We start from the raw sequence: 25,999 nt of genomic DNA, 5'->3' as shown, positions 1-25,999 counted from the left end.
ATGCAATTAGAAACAATCAGGAAACAATGGAAAAGGTGAAAGGAAAACACTTCGCCCCACACTGCGGGCCTGGGGGAAGCACAAACAGCATCTGTGGGATGCCAGGGCAGTTCATAGTCTGTCCCTCTCCCGTCCCAGGCCTCCTGCCCAGGGTAACAAGGCCCCTCCTGCCAAGGGTGACAAGATTAAGACATCTCCATCAGCATACAGAATGGAGATCAGAGACAACTCCCCTAGCCTCATCTGCATGAAAGATGGGACAGGAAGACATCTCAATTTACATACAAAATGGAGAACAGAGAACCACACTGAATTCTGGGACCAGAAAAAGCAGGGAAGCACTGCATCATGGGAATCTCTGCTCCAGACGCTAATGAACCTACGCCTGCCCACACGCAGCTCAGCAGTTGTCAGACCAATTCTAGTAATGAATCCTTAATTGATATCCAATTAGTGAAGCAGCCTAGTTGCATTGTGGGCTCCCTGGAAGAAAACACCACCCATAGCCAAGAGTGATCAGCTCCTATTGTCTAGTGTAAAGAAAACCCTTGAGTCATCAGCTTACCTATAAACAAATCTAGTGTTCTCCCTTCAACCATTGTATTTTCTCTGCAAAAATCGCTATTCACCTTCTAGTCAGGGTTCTGATGCTTAGATCCAAACTAGGCATCAGTTCCACTGGAACTCCATCGTCGCCTGGCTGATCATGCTGGAGACTCTGCCTGTCTCCAGCCCTCAGGACCCTGAGCTACCACCATCATCTGGGAACCCCGACCAGTTCAAGCCTCATGGAGTGGGTGATATCCCCCCCGTTCTCTCTCTCTGTTTTCCTTTCTACCTTAGGTATTAACCTTTAATAATGTAGGTTATGTTGGTTTAGGCTCCTTGTGTAGTGATTGCTATTATTCAGTAAGTAACTTTTATGGTTCAGTTGGTTGCTTCTCTCTCTCTTGCTGAACTTTACCCTTTTGTGTTTTTAGCTTCCCGCATTCACTCTGCAGCAACACTTCTTTTACCTAAGCTAAAGATCCCTGCAGCGCCTAGAATACTGTGGGGTTTGCTCATCAAGTAGGTTACTGCCAGTACAATTGTGTTGTGAGAGTGGGGACAGGGACCTGCTGAATCTGGGACACATGAGGGTAACAGCTTGAAAGTGCTGCTTGACCCAGTCCACTCAGACTTGCTGTTAATGTATGTGTGGGGGTGGGGTTGTTCATCTGGTTTTGGGGCTGGAGAAACCAAACCGTAGGGAACCGAGGTCCTGCAGGGTAGCTCTATTGGGAGAGGACTTGCAGAGGGGAGAAGTAACGCTCCATATGAACACACAAGTGACACAAGCAGCACATTGATAGAATTACAGAATCTCCTTCCCCAGAAGAGTAACCCGAATAAATGAACATACCCCAAAGTAATGGGCAAATCTGATAACAGAAGGGTGGTTAAGTAACAGTGGTTGAAGCATGAAGGGATATAGGAATCTTTAGGCATCTGGCATGTAAATATCTTGCAACTCCAGCTGCAACAGTGTCATAAGATTACCTCTTCTCACTTGCAGCATTACCTCCTGCAAATGGAAACAAACTTGTTTGTCTAAGCCAGGGGTGGCAAACTTTTTGGCCCAAGGGCCACATGGGGGTTGTGAAACTGTATGGAGGTCCAGGTAGGGAAGGCTGTGCCTCCCCAAACAGCCTGGCCTCCACCCCATCTCCACTTCCTCCCATTTCCTGGCCCCTGACTGCCCCCTTCAGAACATCTGACTCATCCAACCCCCACTGCTCCTTGTCCCCTGACCACCCTTACCCCTATCCACACCCCTGCCCCCTGACAGGCCCCCTGGGACTCCCACGCCTATCCAGCTGCTCCCTGACCCGTATCCATACCCCACTCCTAATGGCCCCCCGGACCCCACCCCCTATCCATCCGCCCTGCTCCACCTCCCCTGACTGCCCCATCCAACTGCCTCCTGCTCCCTGTCCCCTGACTGCCCCCTGGGATCTCCTGCCCCTTATTCAACTCCTCCCTGGCTCCCCACCCCCTTACCATTGCACTCAGAGTGGCAGGAGTTCATAGCCTCACCAGAGCCAGCCACATTGCTTAACACTGCCCGGCAGAAGCGGCAGTCCAGCGCGCTGGTGGTGTAGTGTGCTGAGGCTGCGGGGAGGAAGAACAGCAGAGGAGGGGCCAGAGACTAGTCTCCCCAGCCCAGAGCTCAGGGGCTGAGCAGGACTGTTCCAAAGGCCGGATGTGGCCCAGGTGCCGTAGTTTGCCCACCTCTGGTCTAAGAAATCGGCTGAACAAGAAGTAGCACTGAGTGGACTTCTAGGCTCTAAAACTGTACATTGTTTTATTTTGAATGCAGCTATTTTTACATGATTCTACATTTGTAAGTTACGCTTTCCTGATAAAGAGATTGCACTACAATACTTGTATGAGGTGAACTGAAAAATACTGGGTTTTTTGGGGGGGGGAAACTTCAGCGGTTTTCTGGACTATAACTGGGGGACAAGAACTGCACCCGTGACACTTCAGGCAGTGGCACAGCCAGGTGGAGGGAACAGGGGAAGCAATAAAAAAAAAAGGCACCGTCCGCTGCGGCGCTTTTACTCACCCGGCGGAGCTCTGGGTCTTCGGCGGCAGGCACTTCACTCGCTCTGGGTGTCTTCAGCGGCACTGAAGGTCCCGCCGCCAAAGTGCCGCCAAAGACCTGGAGCACCGCCGGGTGAGTAAAATAAAAGTGCCACGATGGGTCTTTTTTTTTCTCCGCTCCCCCGGGTGAGTACAAAGGCACCAAGAAATTGACAAGGCGCCACTTCTGTTCTGGGAGGGGGGAGTCGGGACACAGACGGGGTAAGGGGCCCATAGCTAGAGATGGAAGCTGATGAAGTCATCCCTGTCATACTGGAATTTTCCCCCCCCAACCCCTGGGGGTGTCCCAGTCCATGGCCTGCACCCCTTGGAACCATGGGGGGGGGCAGGGACAGAACTAGGTCAGCAGCCAGAAGTGTTCAAAGATCTGAGTCTTCCCCCCCAAAACCAGTTACAGAGATTACCAAATTCAGGGGCTTTTATTTGACCTCTGGATTGCACCTTTCCAGGGACACTGGGATGAAAGGTCCTGTCACCTGGAGCCTGAGGGCATGTGGCCACCACCACAGCACTTGTCTGACCTGCAGCGTCCCTGCAGCACAGCCAGGGCCTGGGCAGGAGGCCTGGGACGGGAGAGGGACAGACTATGAACTGCCCTGGCATCCCACAGATGCTGTTTGTGCTTCCCCCAGGCCCGCAGTGTGGGGCGAAGTGTTTTCCTTTCACCTTTTCCATTGTTTCCTGATTGTTTCTAATTGCATTTGTTCTGGGGTATAGACAATGGTCAGGGAAGCGTCTAGACCGGAGGAAGTTCCCCGGAGTGGGGATGCTCTAGCCCGTGTCCTGAGTGGTCACAACCAGGTTGGGGGACGAGCCCCTCAGGAAGCCTGGGCTCAGCCTTGTCGGGGTTATAAGGACTGTGCCACACAGGGAGTGGAAGGGGAGCCGTCAAGGTCAGGCAGGCTCTGTGTGAAGAAAGAGGGAGCGAGGGCTCAGATCCTTCTGCTATTCGATTCCACCCGAGAGGTGTTTAAGTCAGGAAAGTTCCCCCCAATAGTGGGACCATTTCCCCGCTTACCTCTGTGCATGTTTACTGGTTTCCCCTAAAGTTCATGAAGTATATTAGGAAAATGTGACACCAATTTCCCCCGCTAGATGGAAGACGGTCCCTCCCTTCTGTCCTGAGAGCCTGGGGGTGGAACAAGCCGGACCCAGAGAGGAGAAGCGCAGATCGGTGGGTTTCCCGCTAGGACCCAGGAGCAGCTGGGAAGTGGCTCGGGGGGGAGGGGGGGGGCGATCGTTGGGGTCAGCCCCGGCAGCAGGAAGTGACTCGCAGCCCCTTGGAGGAAGGTAAGAGAGACCCCCCCCGATTCGCTGCCCTGGGCCCGGGAAAGCTGCCGCCAGCTCTCGGGGGGTGCGGGATTACGTTACCCTCCATTCCCCCACCCCCCATCTGCTGCTTTGTTTCCCCGCCTCTGGCCGGAGGCTGCAGCTTGGGGGGATCTGAGGGGGGTAGCAGGGGGCCAAACTGAATGCAGGGTGGGGGCCCAGCTGGGGGCCGGGGAAGGAGTGGGGCTCAGGAGAACAATCAGGGCGGGGTGGGGGGGGCGCACAGGCGCTGGCTCTAGGCTGGTGGGGCACTGCGCCCCCCCCCCGCTTGAAGGGGTTTCCTTCCTGTCCAGGGTTTACAGTCTGGTTCAATGACTCTCAGCGGCCCCTCCCGTATGGATTGTTTCAGCCCCCCTGCCTGGAACTAGGAGCCGGGGATAAGAACAAGGTACAGCTGGTGGGGGTGAACCTAGGGCTGGGGGAGGCTAGACCCCCCCCCCACTGTAGGGGCAGGACCCCAGCCCCTGAGCACCCCCAATATCCCCCCCACCTGCTGAGCACGTGGCCGCAGTCTCCCCATCCCCGGAGCCCAGGGAGGGCACACGGCCCCAACCTGAGCCTCGAGGGCAGCCTAAGGAGAAGCCTGACACGCTCCCCATAGGGGCCCTGCACCCCACCTCCGCAGTCAGCTGTGACTCTCAGCCTGCTTGGAAAACAGGAGGTTTATTGGTCACTGGGAACACAGCATAGAACAGAGCTTGTTAGCACAGAAATCAGGAGCTCTCAGCAAAGTCCATCTGGGGAAAATACCCTCTAACCATACCAGCCCCTGAGCCTGCAGGTGATGGAGAGACCTGGGGAAAGGGCTGGAGCTGGGCTGGGAAATGACTCTGCACAAAGGGCCCCTTTCAGGGACCTACTGGTGTCTCAGCGGTTCAGTGCCGAGGAGGTGATAAAGTAACTGAGGGTTTTCCCAGGGTGGCAGAGTCCAGAGCATCTGTCTGCAGGGAGAGGGGATGTGACATGGACTCAAGCCCCTTCCGTAACCTCCCACATAGCCCCTTTCGCCCCAACGGGCTGAGGAATCACGTCCATATTTCTCTCCAGATCCGCTCATTTCGCTCCAGATCCACTCCAGATCACCCGTCTTCCAGGGGACAGGGAAGGGAAATGGCTGAGATGGAGATAGCTCAGGTCTGGGATTTGTAGGGAGCTGTGGGGGGATGGGGAGGATTTGTTGTAGAGGGGGAGGGGAAGAAAACACACAGTGTGAGGCAGGGAGGGGACGGGGTGCGATAAACCTGCTGGAACATGATCAACGTGGGCCTGATTTTATGAACAGGCTCATTGGAGGGGGGTGAGGGGGGAACTTTCTGACCCAGGAAACACCCCACTGGCCAGAGGCTGCTGTGAAATACGAAGGGAAGCTGTCGAGTTTCCAGTCCCGTATCAGCCTGTGTCTGGCAGGCATGTGGGAAATGAGAAGACCCTGCCCTGCTCCGTGTGCTGGGGGGACAAGGAGCTCTCACCTCCCACCCCCTGAAGCCTCCTGGCTGCTCTGAACAGGGTGCGGGGGGAATTTTGCTTCTCTGGCCATCCCAGAGCTTCAATGTTTTGTTTATTTTTCCCTGTGACTGGTGGGATTCTGGTGGGGGCAGCAGGTAGTTAGTGCAGGACTCTGTTGTTTCAGATGCCGGTGACCTTCGAGGAGGTGGCTGTGTATTTCACCCAGGGGCAGGGGGCTCTGCTGGACCCCGCTCAGAGAGCCCTCTACAGGGATGTCATGCAGGAGAACTACGAGACGGTGACCTCGCTGGGTAAGGGATTCCCATCCCCTCGGTTATTAGAAGCATGGGGCCAGCGTGTCTGACATTAGTCAGGTTCTTCCCTGGTCAGTTAGATTGGAGGGGACTGGGCTCCATAATGCACAGCTGCCGTGTGAGAGAGACTTTCATCTCTGTATACTCTCCAGTGAGACCATGGTGTCAAGCCCTAAGGGATATACAAAATCATCCCCACCTGACCCCCTAGCTTGCAAAGTGGAGAAGTCGTGTATTGTCCTGTCTGTGTTGTTTCTCATTCACACACACAATCCCTGTTCACCTCCTTCCTTGGGAACAGCTCCAACCCTGCAGAGCGTTCTGGGCTCCGCTGATTTAGAAATAGGCAGGGGTTTAACTCCAGAGCTGGATATGCGTCAGCAAGGCCCCCAGAGAGCACAGATCCTAGGAACTCCTAGTTAGGGCGTCACAATTCCCCCTCAGCTCCCCCAGACATCTGCCTCCCACAGAGGGGCTCAGTGACCATGTTCTTGTCCTCTTGGATTCCATATTCCCCCAGCACAGCACAGGGAAAGGTTCCTCCCACAGCATGTCCTTTCTGACAGATGCTCTCTCAGTCCTCCACACACCCTGATCTGGTCTGATTTCACCACCTGCACAGGATTCCCCCTTCCCAAACCTGACCTAATCAGCCGGCTGGAACGAGGGGAAGAGCCGTGGGTGCCTGATCTACAGGCCTGCGAGAAAAGAGAGATCTCAAGAGGTTCCCGCACAGGTGAGGACTGACACAGAAATCATCTGGTGAGTAAAGGAAAAAGTTGAGAATCCCAAAAATGTGGTATCAGTAAGTGCCCTCGGTTCTTCCTCATCTCACTCAGGGAAGGGCTGCAGTGGGTGGATATCACTGACATCGTTTTTCACGTGTCCTGTTACCTGCTGGTGTTTCCTTCCGAACGTTCCTTCTCTGTGAATTTTTGGGTGGGATGTGGAGGCAAAATCCAATTGCTCCGTCTGTGCAGCTTAAGTATGTTGGGTTTTCCCTCGGTGCTTTTCCTCTTTCTTTCTCTCAGGGACAATGACTCCTGTCTGGCTTGTCTCTCTCCCAGCAGGTAAGGAGACAGTGAGTGAGAAAAAGGAGGGGGATCAACAACAGGAAGATCCTGGGCACGGGGAACCACAGGAGACCTTTGTGGGAAGAGCTGCAGGGAATTTTTCCCAGTGGTTGGAACAGGGAGAAGCCTGGGGAAATTGGCAGAGGTCAGAGAGGCTGCTGAGAAACTATTCAAGGGAGCAAATGGATGAATTTATTATCTGTGGGGAAGGATACAGGGATCCCACAGCCCAGCAGACAACCCCTAAGGAAGACAAACACCATGAATGGTTTGGTTATGGAAACGAATTTATTCTGAGACCACAGTTTGTTTCACCTCAGGCAATTCATACTGGAGAGAAATCACTTCAATGCTTGGACCATGGGAGAAGCCACACAGGACAGAAATCCTATCAATGCTTTAAGGGCAGGAACTCTTTGAACTGGAAGTCAGCACTGACTGGACATCAGATAAGCCACACAGGAGAGAAACCTCATAAATGCTTGGACTGTGGGAAAAGTTTCATACATAGGTCAGCCCTTGTTAATCATCAGGCTATTCACACTGGAGAGAGATCCCATAAGTGCTTGGACTGTGGGAAAAGTTTCACACACAGATCAAATCTTAAACATCATCAGTGGATCCACACAGGAGAGAGACCCCATAAGTGCCTACACTGTGGAAAAGGTTTTGTACATAGGTCAGACCTTGTTAAACATCAGGCTATTCACACCGGAGAGAGACCTTATAAGTGCTTGCACTGTGGGAAAAGTTTTATACGGAGGGCAGCCCTTGTCAAACATCAGGCAGTCCACACGGGAGAGAGACCCCATAAGTGTTTAGACTGTGGAAAAAGTTTTATATGGAAGTCAGGCCTTGCTAATCATCAGGCAATCCACACAGGAAAGAGACCCCATAAGTGCTTAAACTGTGGAAAAAGTTTCATACAGAGGTCAGACCTTGTTAAACATCAGGCAATCCACACTGGACAGAGACCCCATAAGTGCTTGGACTGTGGAAAAAGTTTTATACGGAGGTCAAACCTTGTGAAACATCAGGCAATCCACACTGGAGAGAGACCCTATAAATGCTTAGACTGTGGGAAAAGTTTCATACAGAGGTCAAACCTTGTGAAACATCAGGCAATCCACACAGGAGAGAGATCCCATAAATGCTTAGACTGTGGAAAAAGTTTTGTATGGAAGTCAGGCCTTGCTAATCATCAGGCAATCCACACAGGAGAGAGATCCCATAATCAGGCAATCCACACAGGAGAGAGACCCCATATGTGCTTAGACTGTGGAAAAAGTTTCATACAGAGGTCAAATCTTATAACACATCAGAAGATCCACACAGGTGAGAGATCCCATAAGTGCTTAGACTGTGGAAAAAATTTTATATGGAAGTCAGCCCTTGTTAAACATCAAGCAGTCCACACAGGAGAGAGATCCCATAAGTGCTTAGACTGTGGGAAAAGTTTCATACACAAGTCAGACCTTGTAAAACATCAGGCAATCCACACAGGAGAGAGACCCCATACATGCTTAGACTGTAGAAAAAGTTTCATACAGGGGTCAGACCTTGTAAAACATCAGGCCATCCACACAGGAGAGAGACCCCATAGGTGCTTGGACTGTGGGAAAAGTTTCACACAGAGATCACATCTTAAAACACATCAGAGAATCCACACAGGAGAGAGACCCCATAAGTGCTTGGACTGTGGGAAAAGTTTCATACAGAGATCAGACCTTGTTAAACATCAGATAATCCACACAGGAGAGAGACCCCACAAGTGTTTAGACTGTGGGAAGAGTTTCATAAGGAGATCAACCCTTCTTAATCATCAGACAATCCACACAGGAGAGAGACCCCATAAGTGCTTAGACTGTGGGAAAAGTTTCATACGGCAGTCAGCCCTTGTTAGACATAAAGTAGTCCACACAGGAGAGAGACCCCATCAGTGCTCAGACTGTGGGAAAAGATTCATGCAGAGTTCAACCCTTGTTAAACATCAGGCAATCCATACAAGGGGAAGACCATAAGTGCTTGGACTCTGGGGAAGTTTCAGAATCAAATCAGCCCTTCTAAACATCAGGCAAAACACACATAGTGTTTAGACTATGGAAAAACATTTCAAATAGATGTCAGCCCTTGTTTTACATCAGAGAATCCACCCAGGGAGACACCCCGTAACTGCTTAGCCAGTGAAAAGAGTTTTATACGCAATCAAACATTGTTAAACATCCAGCAATCCACACTGGAGAGAGACTCCATAAGTGCTTAGACTGTGGGAAACATTTCAGAAACCGATCAGTCCTTGTTTTACATCAAAGAATCCAGACAAGAGCAAGACTCCATAAGTACTGGACTGTGACAAATGTTTCAGACAGTGATCAGGCCTCATTAAACGCTGGAGAATTCACACACGATCTAAACTTCTGTGACACCTGGCCAGAAAGAGTTAAGAACCTTGCAGGCTATTTGACCCAGATTCAACATTTAAAGACATGTTAAAAAAGTTTGTAAATGATATTTGGGGCCATTCCAAGTTATATAGACTAGAACTTTGAACGTGAACTTGTAAAAACTTGGAAGAAGATAATAGTGTGGTTGATTAATTGCAATTAACTCAAAAAAATAATGATGTGTATTAAAATTAATCTCAATGGATCACATTGTTAAACAGTAGAATACCAATTGATATTTGTTAAATGTTTTGGGATATTTTTCTGTGTTTTCATATATATTGATTTCTATCACAGCAAGACTAGAAAGTGTACAGTGATCACAAAATAAAAATAGTATTTTTCAATTCACCTCATACAAGTACTGTAGTGCAATCTCTTTATCAGGAAAGCGTAACTTAGAAACGTAGATTTATTTTGACATATAAGTGCACTCAGAAATAAAGCAATTCAAAACTTTAGAGCCTAGAAGTCCACTCAGTGCTACTTCTTTTTCTGCTAATCGCTAAGACAAATAAGTTTGTTTACATTTACGGGAGATAATGCTGCCTGTTTCTAATTTATGATGTCACCTGAAAGTCTGAGAAGGTGTTCGCATGGCACATTTAGCTGGCAATGCAGATATTTACGTGGAAGATATACTAAACATGCCTATGTCCCTTCATGCTTCGGCCACCATTCCAATTGACATGCTTCCATGCTGACAATGCTCTTTAAAAAAAAAAATAATTCATTTGATAAATTTGTGATTGAACTCCTTGGAGGACAATTGTATGTCCCCTGTTCTGTTTTACACACATTCTGCCAAATATTTCATATTATAAAAGTCATGGATAATGGCCTAGCACATGTTCATTTTAAGGACACTTTCACAGCTGATTTGAGAAAACGCAAAGAACCTAACAATCTGAGATTTCTAAAGATAGCTACAGCTTTCTGCCAAAGGTTTAAGAAACTGAAGTACCTTCCAAAATCTGAGAGGGACGAGGTGTGGAGCATGTTTTCGAAGTCTTAAAAGAGCAACACTGCGATGCGGATGCTGCAGGGCTCAGACCACAAAAAAAGAAAATCAGCCTTCTGCTGGTGGCATCTGACTCAGCTGATAGAAATGAACATGCGTCAGTCCACTCTGCTTTGGAACATTATCAATTAGAACACATCATTAGCATGGATGCGTGTCCTCTGGAATGGTGGTTCCAGCAGGAAGGGACACATGACTCTTTAGTGCATCTGGCACATAAATATCTTGCGATGCCAGCTGCCACAAGAACGCCTGCTCTCACTTTCAGGTGACATTGTAAACAAGAAGCGGACAGCATTATCTCCTGCAAATTGTAACCACACTTGTTTTTCTGAGTGAATGGCTATACAAGAAGTAGGATTGAGTGGAGTTGTAGGATCTAAAGTTTTACATTGTCTTATTTTTGAATGTGAGTATTTTTGTACATAATTCTACATTTGTAAGTTCAACTTTCATGATAAAAAGACTGCAGTACAGTACTATTTCTTTCATTTTTTACTGTGCAAGTATTTGTCATAAAAAATATAAAGTGCTCACTGTATACTTTGTATTCTGTGTTGCAGTTGAAATCAGTTACATTTGCAAATGTATAAAACATCCAAAATATTTAAATAAATGGTATTCTATTATTGTTAACAGCAAGATTAATCCCAATTAATTTTTCTGATCACTCGACAGCCCTAGAAGATAGTAATTGTAGTAGTCTCGAATGGGAATTTACAGGTATAAATATGGGGTGTTTTTCATGGAACGCTGGGTTCAGTCGACGCATCAGATCGCGACCGACAAAGCCCAGCTCCTCACTTGTGCTCAATCTATCGCCAATTAGATTGACTCGAGCTACGACAAAGTGGTAACTATAAGACCATCTGTGGGACCCGTGTGTGTGTGTGAATGAATGTGCCAATTTTTATGCTGTATTTTCAATAAATGTGGCCTGTTGCCTTTTCCCCTGAAAAAGATCCCATGTGCGTTTTATAAGCATAACATTGTCATTTGGTACTGTAATCCACCTTGAAGCTGGGACTTTTTTCAGAGGGGGGTGGGATTGCAAACAAAGGTTTCCTGCCGATCCAGATCAATGCTCCCATGTTTACAAGATGAGACCTAGGATCAGGGCCAGCTTTAGGAAGTGCGGGGCCCAATTCGAACAGATTCAACAGGGCCCCAGCAGGGATGACCAAAAAAAAAAAAATGTAAAAAAACACATGGGGCTTGTACTCACCGGATGGTGCTCCGAGTCTTCGGCGGCACTTCAGCAGCGGGTCCTTCACTCACTCCAGGTCTTCGGCAGCACTGAAGGACCCGCTGCCGAAGTGCCGCCAAAGACCCGGAGCAAGCAAAGGACCCACCGCCAAAGTGTCACCGAAGACCCGGAGCGCCGCCTGGTGAGTAAAAATTAAAAAGGCGCCTCTAGCCAGGGAAGAGATTCAAACTGGGCGCAGGGCCCTCTTAGGCACGGAGCCCAATTCAGGGGAATTGGTGGAATTGGCCTAAAGCCGGCCTTGCCCAAGATCCTCTGCAAGACACCTCACATTTATAGCAGCTTTCCTCTCATGCAAATCTGTCCCAAATTCAAAATCTCTGTCCGTTGGTCCTTTGTGCTGCTTCCTTCTGGGTGTTGTCCCAATGCTGTTCAAAGAGGGTGTTTTCAAAAGAAGGTGCTTACTTCTAACCCCCAAGGCTGTCAATATGTCTGCTCTTCTTTAGTGAGCCCACTTGACAAGTTTTATTGTTCTTGGGTCTGGTTTCCATCTCCTCTCCAACTCTTGCAGCCGTCTGGAGGTGCTGCCTTTCACCCTTTACTCATTCACATCTCGTTCATTAAAAGGAGTGTGGGGTGGGGGAGATCTTATTCTACTAGCAAAAAGACATTTTTTTAACATACCAAGGCTCAATGCAGAGTTTTCTATATAAGGATCTGATACAAGGCTGTATGAAAATAGAGGCATAATACAAAGTCATATGAAAGTTATGTGAAGATGCTTAATGCAGAAATTTATCTACAAATGTTCATAAATTGCTGTTCTTCTTATTAATGAATGTGGTGAACATGAATGTAGTACAGCTTGACATGTCTTTATTTGCTACAGGATTCTGGGAGCAGGGTCTTCCTGGCATCAAATGGGGTGTCATGAATATAGAGGGAAAGGTAGCAACCTTTATGTATGCCAGCCCAGTCAGTTAATTATAAAGACCTTCTTAGCTGTTGTTCTGAATTGTTTTACCTGTAAAGGGTTACCTGTTTCCCTGAAGATGCTTAGGAAAAAAACAAAATCAAGAAAAGAGTTAGCAGAGAACCCAGACCCAATGAAAATGAAAGATACATTCAAATGGGGGGAAACGGTTTCCTTTTCTCAGCGGTCTTTGTTTTGGTCTAGAAAAATACAAAAGTGTCACAGCTACTATTACTAAAAAATTACTGCCTTTCTCTTTCTTACCATATAATTTTAACAAAGAAATCAATTGGAATTAGGGATTTCAAGTGATTAAAAAAAATTAATCCTGATTAATCATGTGATTATTTGCACCATTGAACAATGATATAATAGCATTTCTCTGAATATTTTTGGATGTTGTCTACATATTCAAATATATTGATTTCAATTACAATGCAGAATACAAAGTACAGTCTCACTTTTTAATTACAAATATTTGCACTGTAAGAAAACCCCAAAAGAAATAGTATTTTTCAATTCACCTATTACAAGTACTGTAGTGCAAGCCCCTTATCATGAAAATTGAACTTACAAATGTAGAATTATGTAAAAAATACCTGCATTCAAAAATAAAACAATATAATATTTCAGAGCTCACAAGTCCACTCAGTCCTACTTCTTGTTCAGCCAATCGCTTAGACAAACAAGTTTGTTCACATTTGTGTGAGATAATGCTGAAAATGAGAAGGGGCATTCTTACAGCGCTGTTCTAGCCCAAGTCGCAAGATATGTACATGCCAGATGCACTAAAGATTCCTATGTCCCTTCATGATTCAACCACCATTGCTTAACCTGCCATCCTCTGGCCTGCTATACCTGGTGCCCATGCTCAGACCAGAGCTGATAATTCTTCAGCTTTTCAGCCACTTCTAGGGTCTGTGGGGGAATTTTTTCATCTGCTCGTAGGGTTGCCAACCATCCTGGACTGGACGTCATTTGCAGCAATGGTGTCTTGGTCTGGGAGAGCTAGAAATCTTATCTGCCAGGGAAATCCCCTATGGCTGGCATTTTCCGTTTGCCTGCTGTGACATTGCACTCTATATGTTTTTATGAAAGTATGGTGATGAGTGTGAATATGATGTAACTAAAATACGCTTCATGCAAAAGGTCTCTTGTATCATTACAAAGCTTATAATCTACTGAGTGTGGTCGTCCTATTTATATAAATGTATCACTCTTGTATCTGACATGAGAAATACGAAATATAACTCTGAGGGCTTATTGTAATTATCCAAAGTATGGGTCATTAATGGTGGTTTGGAATCTTGATGGCTCCCATCAACCAGGACAATTGACTGTGGATGGCTCTGTTTGCAGGCAGGCCTTCCTGTGAGTCAGACTGGGAGGAATGAAGGCTTGGGGTCTTACAGTGACATGTGATCATTTCACCTGAACTGGGATCCATCTTTAACCTAGTGTTTTTCCATTGGGAAGGAGGTGTGGGAACCCAGAGGGACAAAGGATTCCCACTGTATGCAAAAGATATATACCGGTAAGTGGGTGGAACAGAACAAAGGGGGCTGCAGTCATAAGAAATCCCTAGTTACCACCTGATCTAGAACAAGGACTGTACCAGGGGAAAGGATTGTGCCCAGACTAGGAAGTCATCCAGTCTGTGATAGAAGCTTATTGAAACATCTGAGGGTGAGATTTTATCTGTAATCACTTTCTTACTGTATTAGGTTAGACATGTGTGTTTTGTTTTATTTTGCATGGTAATTCACTTTATTCTGTCTGTTACTACTTGGAACCACTTAAATCCTACTTTCTGTATTGAATAAAATCACTTTTTACTTATTAATTAACCCAGAGTATGTATTCATACAGGGGGCGGGGAGGAGGGGGATGACAGCTGTGCATGCCTCTCTATCAGTGTTATAGAGGGAGAACAATTTATGAGTTTACCCTTCATAAGATTTATACAGGGTAAAATGGATTTATTTGGGGTTTGGACCCCATTGGGAGTTGGGCATCTGAGTGTTGAACACAGGAACACTTCTTAAGTTGCTTTCAGTTAAGTCTGCAGCTTTGGGGCACATGGTTCAGACCCTGGATCTGTGTTAGAGCAGACTGGTGTGTCTGGCTCAACAAGACAGGGTGCTGGAGTTCCGGGCTGGCAGGGAAAGCAGGGGCAGAAGTAGTCTTGGCACATCAGTTGGCAGCCTCCAAGGGAGTTTCTGTGATCCAACCTGTCACACCTGCCTCCTGCCAAAGGAGAATCAATTGGCATTTTTTTTTGTTTTTAGTTTCTCCCACAGACATAGCTGCTATCACCCATTGGGGTGGATTAATTAACTCTCCTGCAGGTGCAGTACAGAAAACTGCCCCCTGTAGGAATGTGCTACTTATGGTGAACTGAGCATGCTCAGTAACATCTGCTGAAGCTACTGCCCTTCACCCTGCCCTAAGTATACGATTGTGCTGAGTGCTTTTTACAGGGGTTAAAAAGAGGCAAAGGGGGCAAATCGGAGGAGGGTGCCGGCCAGGGTCTGAGCAGAACTGATAATTCTAGATCCAAGAAAATATTATTTGAACAGTCGTAGTAATATTAATTTATATCAGAAACAATATAATGAATACAATAAAAATAGTCAGACATTTTTTATTTTGTTTATTTAACAATATTAAAATGTGTGCTTCTGAAAACATATTACTATTTAATATTGTTAAAGCAGCAAAGAGTCCTGTGGCACCTTATAGACTAACAGACGTATTGGAGCACGAGCTTTCGTGGTGAACACCCTCTTCGTCGGATGCATATTATTAACTTTTATCGACTGATGCTTATTCTTGGTGAAATTCTGGTGTGATTTTTAAATTATACTATTATTTCTCTCTCTCTTTACTGGAAACTTGCTGCGGACCAACAGCCAATGGCTCGCAGACCGGCACGGGTCCACGGAGCACCACTTTGAGTAGCACTGATCTAGATAATATTTAGTCCTGCCATGAGTGCAGGGGACAAGAGTGCCAGGGACAAACTGCTATCTGCAGTCATTTGCTACATCAGGGAGCAGGATTTTTTTCCCCAATAGCAGTTTCTTACAAACCAGTTACAGATCAGCAACTGCTACAGGTAGCACATTCCTACAGGGAACAGTTTCCTATATGACACCTGCCAGTTCCCACTGTGTGCAGGGCAGAGGGAAGCCAACCCACGCTGCGCTGGGCGCTGGGACAGCCATACCTAGGGGAGCTGGAAGAGGGGAAGGGGTTGTAGATAAAGGGAGATGAGGGATGGGTCGGGGCAGGAGGAGGATACAGTGGACAGGGTAGGGTGCTGAAGGGGGAATGGGGTGATGCAGGGGAATCAAGGAAGACTTAGGGGCCAGACGGGGACAGGGTTGCAATAGAGGGAAACTGTGAGTGGGAGGGTCACTGTGAAGGAAAGGGGATATGGGGAGAGGAGCCTGGTGGGAGGCTGTGAGAGCAAGAGCAGGCTGGCTGGGGAAGGAAGGAAAGAGGGTGGGGGTCGGGGAGAGGGAGAGATATAATGGCAGCTCCCCCACCCCATGGGGAAGGAGAGGGGGAGGGGCTGCCCCACCCAGCAGCCAGAGGGGAATTCTTTTACTGCAAATATCACTGAAGCTTTGGGGGTAGTTGGAGATTTCTGCCTAAGGGCTCAGACGCTACAAGGCAGGTGTCCAGACTAGGGATGTAAATAGCATTTTAAAGAATCAGAGGGGTAGACGTGTTAGTCTGGATCTGTAAAAGCAGCAAAGAGTCCTGTGGTACCTTATAGACTAACAGATATTTTGGAGCATGAGCTTTCATGGGTGAATACCCACTTTGTCAGGTGCATGTAGTGGAAATTTCCAGGGGCAGATATATATAAGCAAGCAAGAAGCAGGCTAGAGATAACGAGGTTAGTTTAATCAGGGAGGATGAGGCCCTCTTCTAGCAGCTGAGGTGTGAAAATCAAGAGAGGAGAAACTGGTTTTGTAGTTGGCAAGCCATTCACAGTCTTTGTTTAATCCTGAGCTGATGGTGTCAAATTTGCAGATGAACTAAAGCTCAGCAGTTTCTCTTTGAAGTCTGGTCCTGAAGTTTTTTGCTGCAGGATGGCCACCTTAAGGTCTGCTATAGTGTGGCCAGGGAGGTTGAAGTGTTCTCCTACAGGTTTTTGTATATTGCCATTCCTAATATCTGATTTGTGTCCATTTATCCTTTTCTGTAGACACTGTCCAGTCTGGCTGATGTACATAGCAGAGGGACATTGCTGGCATATGATGACGTATATTACATTGGTGGACGTGCAGGTGAATGAACTGGTGATGGTGTGGCTGATCTGGTTAGGTCCTGTGATGGTGTCGCTGGTGTAGATATGTGGGCAGAGTTGGCATCGAGGTTTGTTGCATGGATTGGTTCCTGAGTTAGAGTTACTATGGTGCAATGTGCAATTACTGGTGAGAATATGCTTCAGGTTGGCAGGTTGTCTGTGGGCGAGGACTGGCCTGCCACCCAAGGCCTGTGAAAGTGTGGGATCATTGTCCACGATGGGTTGTAGATCCCTGATGATGCGTTGGAGGGGTTTTAGCTGGGGACTGTATGTGATAGCCAGTGAAGTCCTGTTGGTTTCTTTCTTGGGTTTGTCTTGCAGTAGGAGGCTTCTGGGTACACGTCTGGCTCTGTTGATCTGTTTCCTTATTTCCTCGTGCGGGTATTGTAGTTTTGAGAATGCTTGGTGGAGATTTTGTAGGTGTTGGTCTCTGTCTGAGGGGTTAGAGCAGATGCAGTTGTACCTCAGTGCTTGGCTGTAGACTATGGATCGTGTGGTGTGCCCGGGATGGAAGCTGGAGGCATGAAGGTAGGCATAGCGGTCGGTGGGTTTTCGGTATAAGGTGGTGTTAATGTGACCATCACTTATTGCACCGTGGCATCTAGGAAGTGGACCTCCCATGTAGATTGGTCCAGGCTAAGGTTGATGGTGAGGTGGAAGCTATTGAAATCATGGTGGAATTTTTCCAGAGTCTCCTTCCCATGGGTCTAGATGATGAAGATGTCATCAATGTAGCGTAGGTAGAGAAGGGGTGTGAGTGGACGAGAGCTGAGGAAGCGTTGTTCCAGGTCAACCATAAAAATGTTGACGTATTGTGGGGTCATGCAGGTGCCCATAGCCGTGCCACTGATCTGAAGATATATATTGTCATCAAATTTGAAATAGTTGTGTGTGAGGATAAAGGCACAGGGCTCAGCAACCAGTTGTGCTGTGACATCATCAGGGATACTGTTCCTGACAGCTTGTATTCCATCTCTGTGTGGGATGTTTGTGTAGAGAGCCTCTACATCCATGGTGGCTAGGATGGTGTTTTCTGGAAGGTCACCAATGCATTGTAGTTTCCTCAGAAAATCAGTGGTGTCACAGAGATAGCTGGGAGTGTTGGTGGCATAGGGTCTAAGTAGAGAGTCCACATTTCCAGACAGTCCATCAGTGAGAGTGCCAATGCTCGAGATGATAGGGGGTCCAGGATTTCTGGGTTTGTGGATCTTGGGTAGTAGATAGAATAACCCTGGTCAGCTCATTTTAAAGAAGTAACCGTTTCAACTATTAAAATTGTCCTGGTTAAACGTTAAAAGAATTCACAACAGAGGCCCCCACCCAGGATCCCGGCTCTTGCCCCCACCCAGCATCCCGGCTGCTGCCATGACTGGCTGAGCCCAGCAAAGCACAGGGGGAGAGGCTGGAATTGCTCTGGGCCCAGTGCAGTGCTTTTTAGAGCAGGGGTGCGGTGCCCCCCTTTATCCCTGTCCGTGCCCCCTGTACCCTCTTGAGGGGGCTGGGAGCAGGGCCACGGCTCTGGGAGGGAGGAAGTCGGGATGCAGACAGGGGTAAGAGGCCTGAGGCTGGATGTGGAAGCTGATGAAGTCATCCCCGTCGTACTGGCATTTCCCCACCTCCCGCCCAGAGGCGTCCCAGTTCATGGCCTGTACCCTGCGGAACGCTGGGGAAGGGCAGGGACAGAACTAGGTCAGCAGCCAGAAGTGCTCAAAGATCATGAATCTGCCACTCCCTGCCCTTCCCCAATCATCTTACAGAGATGATGGGGGGGGGGCTTTTTATTTGCCCTCTGGATTTGCACATTCCCAGGGACACTGTCACCTAGAGCCTGAGGGTGTGTGGCCACTGCCAGAGCATGTGTCTGACTCACAGAATCCCTGCAGCCCAGCCAGGGCCTGGGCAGGAGGCCAGTCTGTGAACTGCCCTGGCATTCCAGAGACACTGTGCTTCTTCCGTGCCCGCAGAGTGGCAGTACCGGCCCGCTCTTCTTTCCCCTCCCCTCCCTGCGGATACCAGCATGGACTGGCAGGGGTCCTTCAGGGGCGGAAGCCATCAGCGTTTGTGCACATCTGATTTCTCATCCATTAGACTCAGAGAAATCCTTTTCCAGCGTCCCCCCCCCAGCACTGCAATCACCCCTTCGAGTTCAGTGCCTCTTGCATTCCACAGGTGCCAGGAAAGGCAGAGCAAGCTGTGATGTGAATCCACGTGATCGCTTTTAGTCCACAGCCCCAGCTCTGCCTCCACAGTGGGCATCAGAGTAATTACTGCTTCCCCCAGGGAGATCAGACCCACTCCATGTGTCTGATTCCCCAGCAAGCGGAGACATCAGACTAATGCCTAGACTCCAAAGGCAGAAGAGATCATAGAGATATAGGCCTGGTCTACACTACGCGTTTAAACCGAATTTAGCAGTGTTAAACCGATTTAACCCTGCACCTGTCCACACAACGAAGCCCTTTATATCGATATAAAGGGCTCTTTAAACCAATTTCTGTACTCCTCCCCGATGAGGGGAGTAGCACTGAAATTGGTATTGCCATGTCAGATTAGGGTTAGTGTGGCCACAAATCGATGGTATTGGCCTCCTGGCGGTATCCCACAGTGCACCATTGTGACTGCTCTGGAAAACAATCTGAACTTGGATGCACTGGCCAGGTAGACAGGAAAAGCCCCGCAAACTTTTGAATTTCATTTCCTGTTTGCCCAGTGTGGAGCTCTGATCAGCACGGGTGGCGATGCAGTCCCAAATCCAAAAAGAGCTCCAGCATGGACCGTACGTGAGATACTGGATCTGATCGCTGTATGGGGAGACAAATATGTTCTATCAGAGCTCTGTTACAGAAGACGAAATGCCAAAGCATTTGAAAAAAATCTCCAGGCTATGATACAGAGTCCACAGCACAGTGCTGTGTGACAAGCATAACGGAAAGCCAAAGAATCAAATGGACGCTCATGGAGAGAGGGAGGCGGTACTGAGGACTCCAATTATCCCACAGTCCCCGCAGTCTCTGAAAAGTATTTGCATTCTTGGCTGTGCTCCCAATGCCTGAAGGGTCAAAAACATTTTTCCGGGTGTTTCAGGGTATATGTCATCAATTTACACCCTTCCCCCACCCCAAAAGGGGAAAAAATGTTTCTCGCCTTTTTTCAATGTCACCCTATGTCTACTGCATGCTGCTGGTAGACGGGGTGCCGCAGCGCTGAACACCAGCATCCCCTTCCCGGTGGCAGATGGTACAATATGACTGCTATCCATCATCATCATCAGCCCGTGACTGCTCCTGGCTGGCTTCGGTGAGGTCGGCCGGGGGCTCCTGGGTAAAAATGGGAATGACTCCCGGTCATTCCCGGCAGATGGTACAGAACGGCTGGTAACCGTCCTCACCATAGCAACTGGAGGCTGAGCTCTATCAGCCCCCGCTTTCATGTCTAAAGAAAAGATTCTGCACTGCCTGGACTATCATAGCAGTGGGATGCTGGGCTCATCTCCCCCCACCCCCTTTAATGTCCTGCCTGTACTATCATAGCAGCTGGAGGCTTCCTCCCCCTCATTTTATCTCACTAAAAAGTCAGTGTTTCTTATTCCTGCATTCTTTATTACTTCATCACACAAATGGGGGGACACTGTCACGGTAGCCCAGGAAGGTTGGAGGAGGAAGGAAGCAACGGGTGGGGTTGTTGCAGAGGCACCCCCTGGAATGGCATGCAGCTCATCATTTCTGCAGGATCTCTTGGGCTCTGACACAGAGCAGCTGTGCTCTCTGGTTCTCTAGTACGCTTGCCCCATGTTCTAGGCAGGACTGACTCTATTTTTAGACAAAACATAAATAAGGGAATGACCCAGGGAGTCATTCCCATTTTTGTCCATGCGCCCCCGGCCGACCTCAGTGAGGCCAGCCAGAAGCACCCATGACAGCGGCAGACAGTACAAAACAACTGATAACCATCATCTCATCACCACTTTACAATGGCAGATAGTGCAATAGGGATGGTAACCGTCTCTGCTACCTTGCAAAGGCAAATGAATGCTGCTGTGTAGCACTGCAGTACCGCCTCTTTCAGCAGCATCCAGTACATATACGGTGACGGTGACAAAAGGCAAAACACGCTCCATGGTTGCCATGCTATGGCGTCTGCCAGGGTAATCCAGGGAAAAAGGGCGCGAAATGATTGTCTGCTGTTGCTTTCATGGAGGAAGGATTGAGTGACGGCATTTACCCAGAATCACTTGCGACACTGTTTTTGCATTGGGATCTCAACCCAGAATTCCAATGAGCAGGGGAGACTGCAGGAACTATGGGATAGCTACAGGATAGCTACCCACAGTGCAACACTCCAGAAATCGATGCTAGCCTCGGTACATGGACGCACACCGCTGAATTAGTGTGGCCGCGTGCTTAGAGTGGCCGCATGCACAGTGTGGCCGCATGCACTCGACTTTATACAATCAGTTTTACAAAACCGGTTTATGTAAAATCAGAATAATCCCGTAGTGTAGACATACCCTTCATCTCATCTGCCCTCCTCTAGAGCAGCCCAGAGACCTGCCCCCAAATAATTCCTACCACAGAGCTTTTAGAAAAACATCCCATCTTGAATTAACAATGGGCAGCAAGAGAGAACCCACCAGAACCCTGGGTACATTGGTCCAGTGGCTAATTACGTTAAAATATAAAGGCACTTGAGTTTGTTTTCTTTGTAATATTGTTTCTGCCGCCGTATCCAGGCAGGCAACTAGTGGAGTGAGACTGGAATCCAGGGGAAGAGGCATATGAACCAACACAGCCAACGGCTTATCCGAACATTAATATCAACATTTGGGTTGCACTAGTTGCTGGACAGCAGCTGTTTAACCAGCATTTCAGCTGGGAGCATGTCTAGTTTGTGCATTTCAAAGTCTGCCTTTGCTCCAGAAGAAACCCTAAGAAACTCCAGCCAGTGATCAATCTCTGGTCATTATTTTGAACACAGCTTTGGGATTCAAAGGGGAGACCCAAAAGAAGTTTTTATTCTTTCAAGGAGACTCTGCTGCTATTTTAGGCTGAAAGGGTGTAGCAATAATTAGTGACAGCACAAGCTAATCAACCTATTAAAGGAGCCAGAACCAGCCTGAGAATGGCTGGGCCTGGACTTTGAAAAGTGTAGCTGCAAATGATCTCAAATTGGGAAGTGAAACCAGTGCCTGCAAATCAGCCAGACATGGGCTGAGGATTTCTCTCCTGTGTTTGGAATTATGTTGACAGGCTCCCCCAGCTCGGATATAGAAACCAACCCCCAGCTGGGTCCAGGACAGGCTGTGCCCATGCTTCTGAAAGTGTCTCTGCGTCACATGGAGATTTCAGGTGCAGGCCTGGAGAGAAAGGGTGGGCTTGTGGGTAAAGCACTTGACTGGGGCTCTGGTGAGGGGCAGTCAGTTCCCGACTCCGCTGTGAATTCCCTGCTCCTCAGTCAGTGCCTCAGTTTCCTACCGGTGTGTCTCTCACTCCCCATGCCTTTAGATGGAGAACACTTCTGAACTAGAGCTGGTTGAATATCGGCAATTTTGAAATTAAAAAAAACATTTCAAAAGGAAACAAAAAAGCTGAAATTTCAAGGTATCCCTTGGAACAAGAATGCTGAAAAAGCTGCAGTTCAGACCCCTCCTATTGTTTCATTTTGATCCCTCCCGGAGGTTTATTTTGGTTTGCTGGTCACCTTTTATGAAATATGACGCAGTACCGTGTTGGCAACAGGAACTGAAATGATTAAAAATGTCACCAAAATCTACATGCTGCTGCAAAACATTTTGATTTTGATAAAAGTGGAGTTTTGGGACCTGGCAGGCTGGGGCTGGAGTGGCTCTGGCGAGAGATCTGTACACAGGCACTCAGCCGACTCCCCTCCACCTGCAGAGCAGATTGCAGAGTTGGACACTGAGGTGTTGCTGATATTCAGAGCAGAGTTCGAGCCACTATGTCTGTAGCATCCTTCCCAGCTGTTAGCCTGCTCCTGAGCGAGAGACGGACACACCTAGAGAGAGCAGGGGAGACGTGCAAGGGGCAGAGGAAAAGCGAGGAGCAGCTGGGGAGGAGAACGGCTCTTCTCGCCAAAAGGGAAAGTGGGGGTAGGAGGGAAGGAAGAGGGTGGGATGGGGAGGAGATGGGAAGGAGCATGGGGTAGGGAAGAGATGGTGACAGGAGAAGTGGGGGCAGAGGGAAGCTGGAGCCCAGCATGTGGCATCTCCTTGGCAGAAACTGGGGCTCCCCTGTTAAGCAGACCCAGTGAACCCTCACCCTGACACGCCCCACCTCCCCTACATCTGTACCACCCCAATGAGCCCCCCAGACACCCTCCCCACTAAGCCCCAACCACCTGCAGCTGGACCCCCATCCAAATGAACCCCACTTCCGCTGCATGTAGACCCTCCCTCGCTGATCCCCAAACCTTCACCTGGATCCCCTGCAGAGTCCCGTTGCCCCTGCACTTGGAACTGCCCAATGAGCTTCTGTGCATCCAGATCCCCACTGAGGCACTTGCACCCAGATTGCCCCACAGAGAACTCTTACCCCCACCTGGATCCCCCCAAACTAAGTCCCTCTGCACTTGGATCCTGCTGCCAGGCTGAGCCTGCTCGCCCACACCTGGTGTGCCTGGCAAGGGGGGCAGGGCCCCAGGGTGTCTCTGGGGCAGGCCTGGCCCTTGCACTGTGTCAGGGTCGGGTGCAGTATCACTGCTGAGTCCCTGTCCCAGGGTGGGGTGTGGTGGGGTGGAGAGAGGCTGCAGGGTGATCTCTCAGCTCCATGCAACCAGTGGCCTGTGCTCCCCACTGCCATGTTGGAGCCTCGACATTGATTTATTGACAAATAAAATGTGCAGAATTTTAAAAAATTGTGTTCAGAATTTTTAATTGCTTGGTGCAGAAACCCCTCAGGACTATGGGTGCTGTGCAGCTGTGATGGTGGGACTGTGAGGAAGGAGGTGGGCAGTGCGGAGGTGCATGGGTGGGGGCGCTGGATGAGCGGGGTGGTGTGCAGGGTGCTGTGCAGTTGTGGTGGGAGGCCAGTGGGGGAGGTCTCAGGGCAAGGGGGTGCTGGGCATAATGGTGGGGCTCTGGGCAGGGGTGCTGTGGTGCAGGCCTGCCAGTAAGGGGAAGGGGCAGGCTGGCAGCACAGCGCTGGGCTGGGCTGTAAACAGCAATCTCTGCTGGGCTGCACAGAGTGGGGCCACTCCCACCGTGCTGTGCCTCATTGCCCCCAACCCGCCCTTCCCTCTGGAGACTGACCATCCCACCCTCTGCACCTTGCCCCATGGGCGCCCAAAAATATGTTTGGCACCAGGCCCATGAAAAATTAATCTGACCCTGCAGAGTGGGGCTAAGAGTTTTCCTTTTTCCTTTCCGGCTGTGTCCTGATTTTTTTAATTAATTCCTGTTTTGTAAATTGTATTTGTTCTGAACTATAGAGAATGGCTAGGGAAGAGATCAGGAAGGCATCCAGAGAGGAGAAATTCCATCACTGTGTCCGTATCCTGAGAGGTCACAACCAGGTTGGGGGACGAACCCCTCAGGAAGCCTGGGCCCAGCCTTGTTGGGGTTATAAGGACTTTGCCACACAGCAGAGTGGAAGGGGAGCCCTCAGGGTCAGGCAGGCTCTGGGTGAAGGAAGAGGGAGCAAGGACTCAGATCCTTCTGCTATTCAATTCCACCCGGGGGGTGTTTAAGTCAGGAAAGTTCCCCCCAATAGCAGGACCATTTCCCTACTTACCTCTGCGCATGTTTACTGGTTTCCCCTAAAGTTCATTAAGTATTTTAGGAAAAAATGTGAGAGCGGCCACCAGCGAGACTTCCTGGCCGCAGTTTGAGGCCACCAAAAATTTCGTCATGAGACCCCCTGGGCTAGATGCTCCTGATGGGCCCTTCTGACCTTAGAGCCTGGGAGTGGACCAGGAGCCGGAGCCAGAGATGCTGCAGCGCGACCCCGGCAGCGCTAGGACCCAGGAGCGGCCGGGAGGCGGCTGTGGGGCAGCGAGCGCTGGGCTCCGGCCCGGCAGCAGGAAGTGACTCGCAGCCGCTGCGGTGACTCTGGCTCCCAGGCTCCTGGCGAGATCCCCGAGCCCCGGCGGCTGGTGCTGGGAGCCCGGAGCCCTGGCTGCAGCCGGGAGAGGGGAATCTCCAGCAGGGCCCTTCCCGCTGCTCCCCAGGAGCCTCTCCCAGGGCAGAGCCCCCAGCCCGGCCCGGCCCCTGCCCCGGGGGGCCCCGCTCGGAGGGAAGGTGAGAGAGACCCGCCCCCCCGGCCAGTCACCCCCGGGCTGCAGGGGGAGGTTTGGCTCCAGGCTGCTCCCAGCGGAGCTGGCTGCGATTCCCGCCCGGGGCCCGGGAAAGCTGCCGCCAGCTCCGTTGTTTGCGGGGCGGGGGTGGGATCACGGTACTCCCTATCCCGCCCCTCATCTGCTGCTTTGTTTCCCTGCCCCTGGCCGCGCTGGTGCGGACGGAGGCTGCAGCTCAGGGGGATCTGAGGGGGCAGAAGGTGGGCGGGGACCAAACTGAATGCAGGGTGGGGGCCCAGCTGGGGGTCGGGGAAGGAGAGGGGCCCAGGGGCACAACCAGGGTTGAGAGTGGAGCAGCACAGGCGCTGGCTCTAGGCTGGTGGAGCCCTGCCAGGCCCCCCGCCCCGGGTTGAAGGAGTTTTCATCCTATCCAGGGTTCACAGTTTGGTTCAATGGCTCTCAGTGCCCCCCCCACACACACACACACTATACAGATTGTTTCAGCCTCCCTGCCTGGGACTATTAGCCGGGGATAAGAACGGGGAACAGCCAGTGGGGTGTGAAACTAGGGCTGGGAGGCAAGCCCCCCCTAGCCCCTGAGCATCCCCAACAACCCCCCAACCCACTGAGCATGTGGTCCCAGCCTCCCTGGCCTTGGAGCCCAGGGAGGGCGCACGGCTTCAGCCTTATTCCTGGGGGCAGCCTAAGGACAAGCCTGACCCGCTCTCCACAGGGGCCCTGCACCCTACCTCCACTGTCAGCTGTGACTCTCAGCCAGCTTGGAAAACAGAAGTTTTATTGGTTGCTGGGAACACAGCATAGAACAGAGCTTGTTAGCGCAGAAATCAGGAGCATTCAGCAAAGTCCATCTGTGGGTGGAATCCAGAGTCCCAAGCCCTGAGCTCTCCCGGTGAGTCCCAAACCAGGAGACTGACCCGCTTCCAGCCCCACTTCCTCAGTGATGTGCGGCTGCCCCTCCTC

The 25,999-nt window shown here is 49.8% G+C and overlaps 3 protein-coding genes across 4 annotated transcripts in view; all 3 read left to right on the top strand.

The window, feature by feature from the left end:
• The first annotated feature begins 3,910 nt into the window (after positions 1 to 3,910).
• LOC115640687 (zinc finger protein 707-like) lies at positions 3,911 to 7,370 on the top strand. Its single transcript, XM_030543561.1, has 7 exons — positions 3,911 to 3,936; positions 4,269 to 4,363; positions 5,023 to 5,109; positions 5,606 to 5,732; positions 6,358 to 6,471; positions 6,767 to 6,805; positions 7,342 to 7,370. Exons 3-7 carry the CDS (start codon positions 5,086 to 5,088, stop codon positions 7,368 to 7,370), a joined length of 333 nt encoding a protein of 110 aa, XP_030399421.1. The 5' UTR covers positions 3,911 to 3,936; positions 4,269 to 4,363; positions 5,023 to 5,085.
• A 677-nt stretch (positions 7,371 to 8,047) lies between these two features.
• LOC115640852 (zinc finger protein 586-like) lies at positions 8,048 to 9,525 on the top strand. The gene has a single exon (XM_030543904.1). The coding sequence runs from the start codon at positions 8,074 to 8,076 to the stop codon at positions 8,827 to 8,829; it is 756 nt and encodes a 251-aa protein (XP_030399764.1). The 5' UTR covers positions 8,048 to 8,073; the 3' UTR covers positions 8,830 to 9,525.
• Positions 9,526 to 24,980: 15,455 nt separating this feature from the next.
• Positions 24,981 to 25,999, top strand: part of LOC115640747 (zinc finger protein 501-like) — a 745,273-nt gene continuing 744,254 nt past the window's right edge. Inside the window, exon 1 of one of the 2 annotated variants that reach the window (XM_030543714.1) lies at positions 24,981 to 25,022. The gene's annotated coding sequence lies outside the window, so the exon portion shown is untranslated. Of the gene's footprint in view, positions 25,023 to 25,369; positions 25,929 to 25,999 lie in introns of those variants that run through there. The other variant, XM_030543715.1, reaches the window with a different exon arrangement.

This window comes from Gopherus evgoodei, unplaced genomic scaffold (genome assembly GCF_007399415.2).
Source record: "Gopherus evgoodei ecotype Sinaloan lineage unplaced genomic scaffold, rGopEvg1_v1.p scaffold_32_arrow_ctg1, whole genome shotgun sequence".
NCBI classification, from domain to species: domain Eukaryota; kingdom Metazoa; phylum Chordata; order Testudines; family Testudinidae; genus Gopherus; species Gopherus evgoodei.
This window is presented reverse-complemented; position numbering and strand designations above follow the sequence as displayed.

Excerpts from the sequence above, each read along its gene's own strand:
- LOC115640687 (XM_030543561.1), top strand. The coding sequence starts at position 5,086 with ATGGCTGAGATGGAGATAGCTCAG. Across the intron at positions 5,110-5,605 it reads CTGAGATGGAGATAGCTCAG|ATGCCGGTGACCTTCGAGGA; the intron begins GTCTGGGATTTG and ends CTGTTGTTTCAG. Across the intron at positions 5,733-6,357 it reads CGAGACGGTGACCTCGCTGG|GATTCCCCCTTCCCAAACCT; the intron begins GTAAGGGATTCC and ends CCACCTGCACAG.
- LOC115640852 (XM_030543904.1), top strand. The coding sequence starts at position 8,074 with ATGTGCTTAGACTGTGGAAAAAGTTTCATACAGAGGTCAAATCTTATA.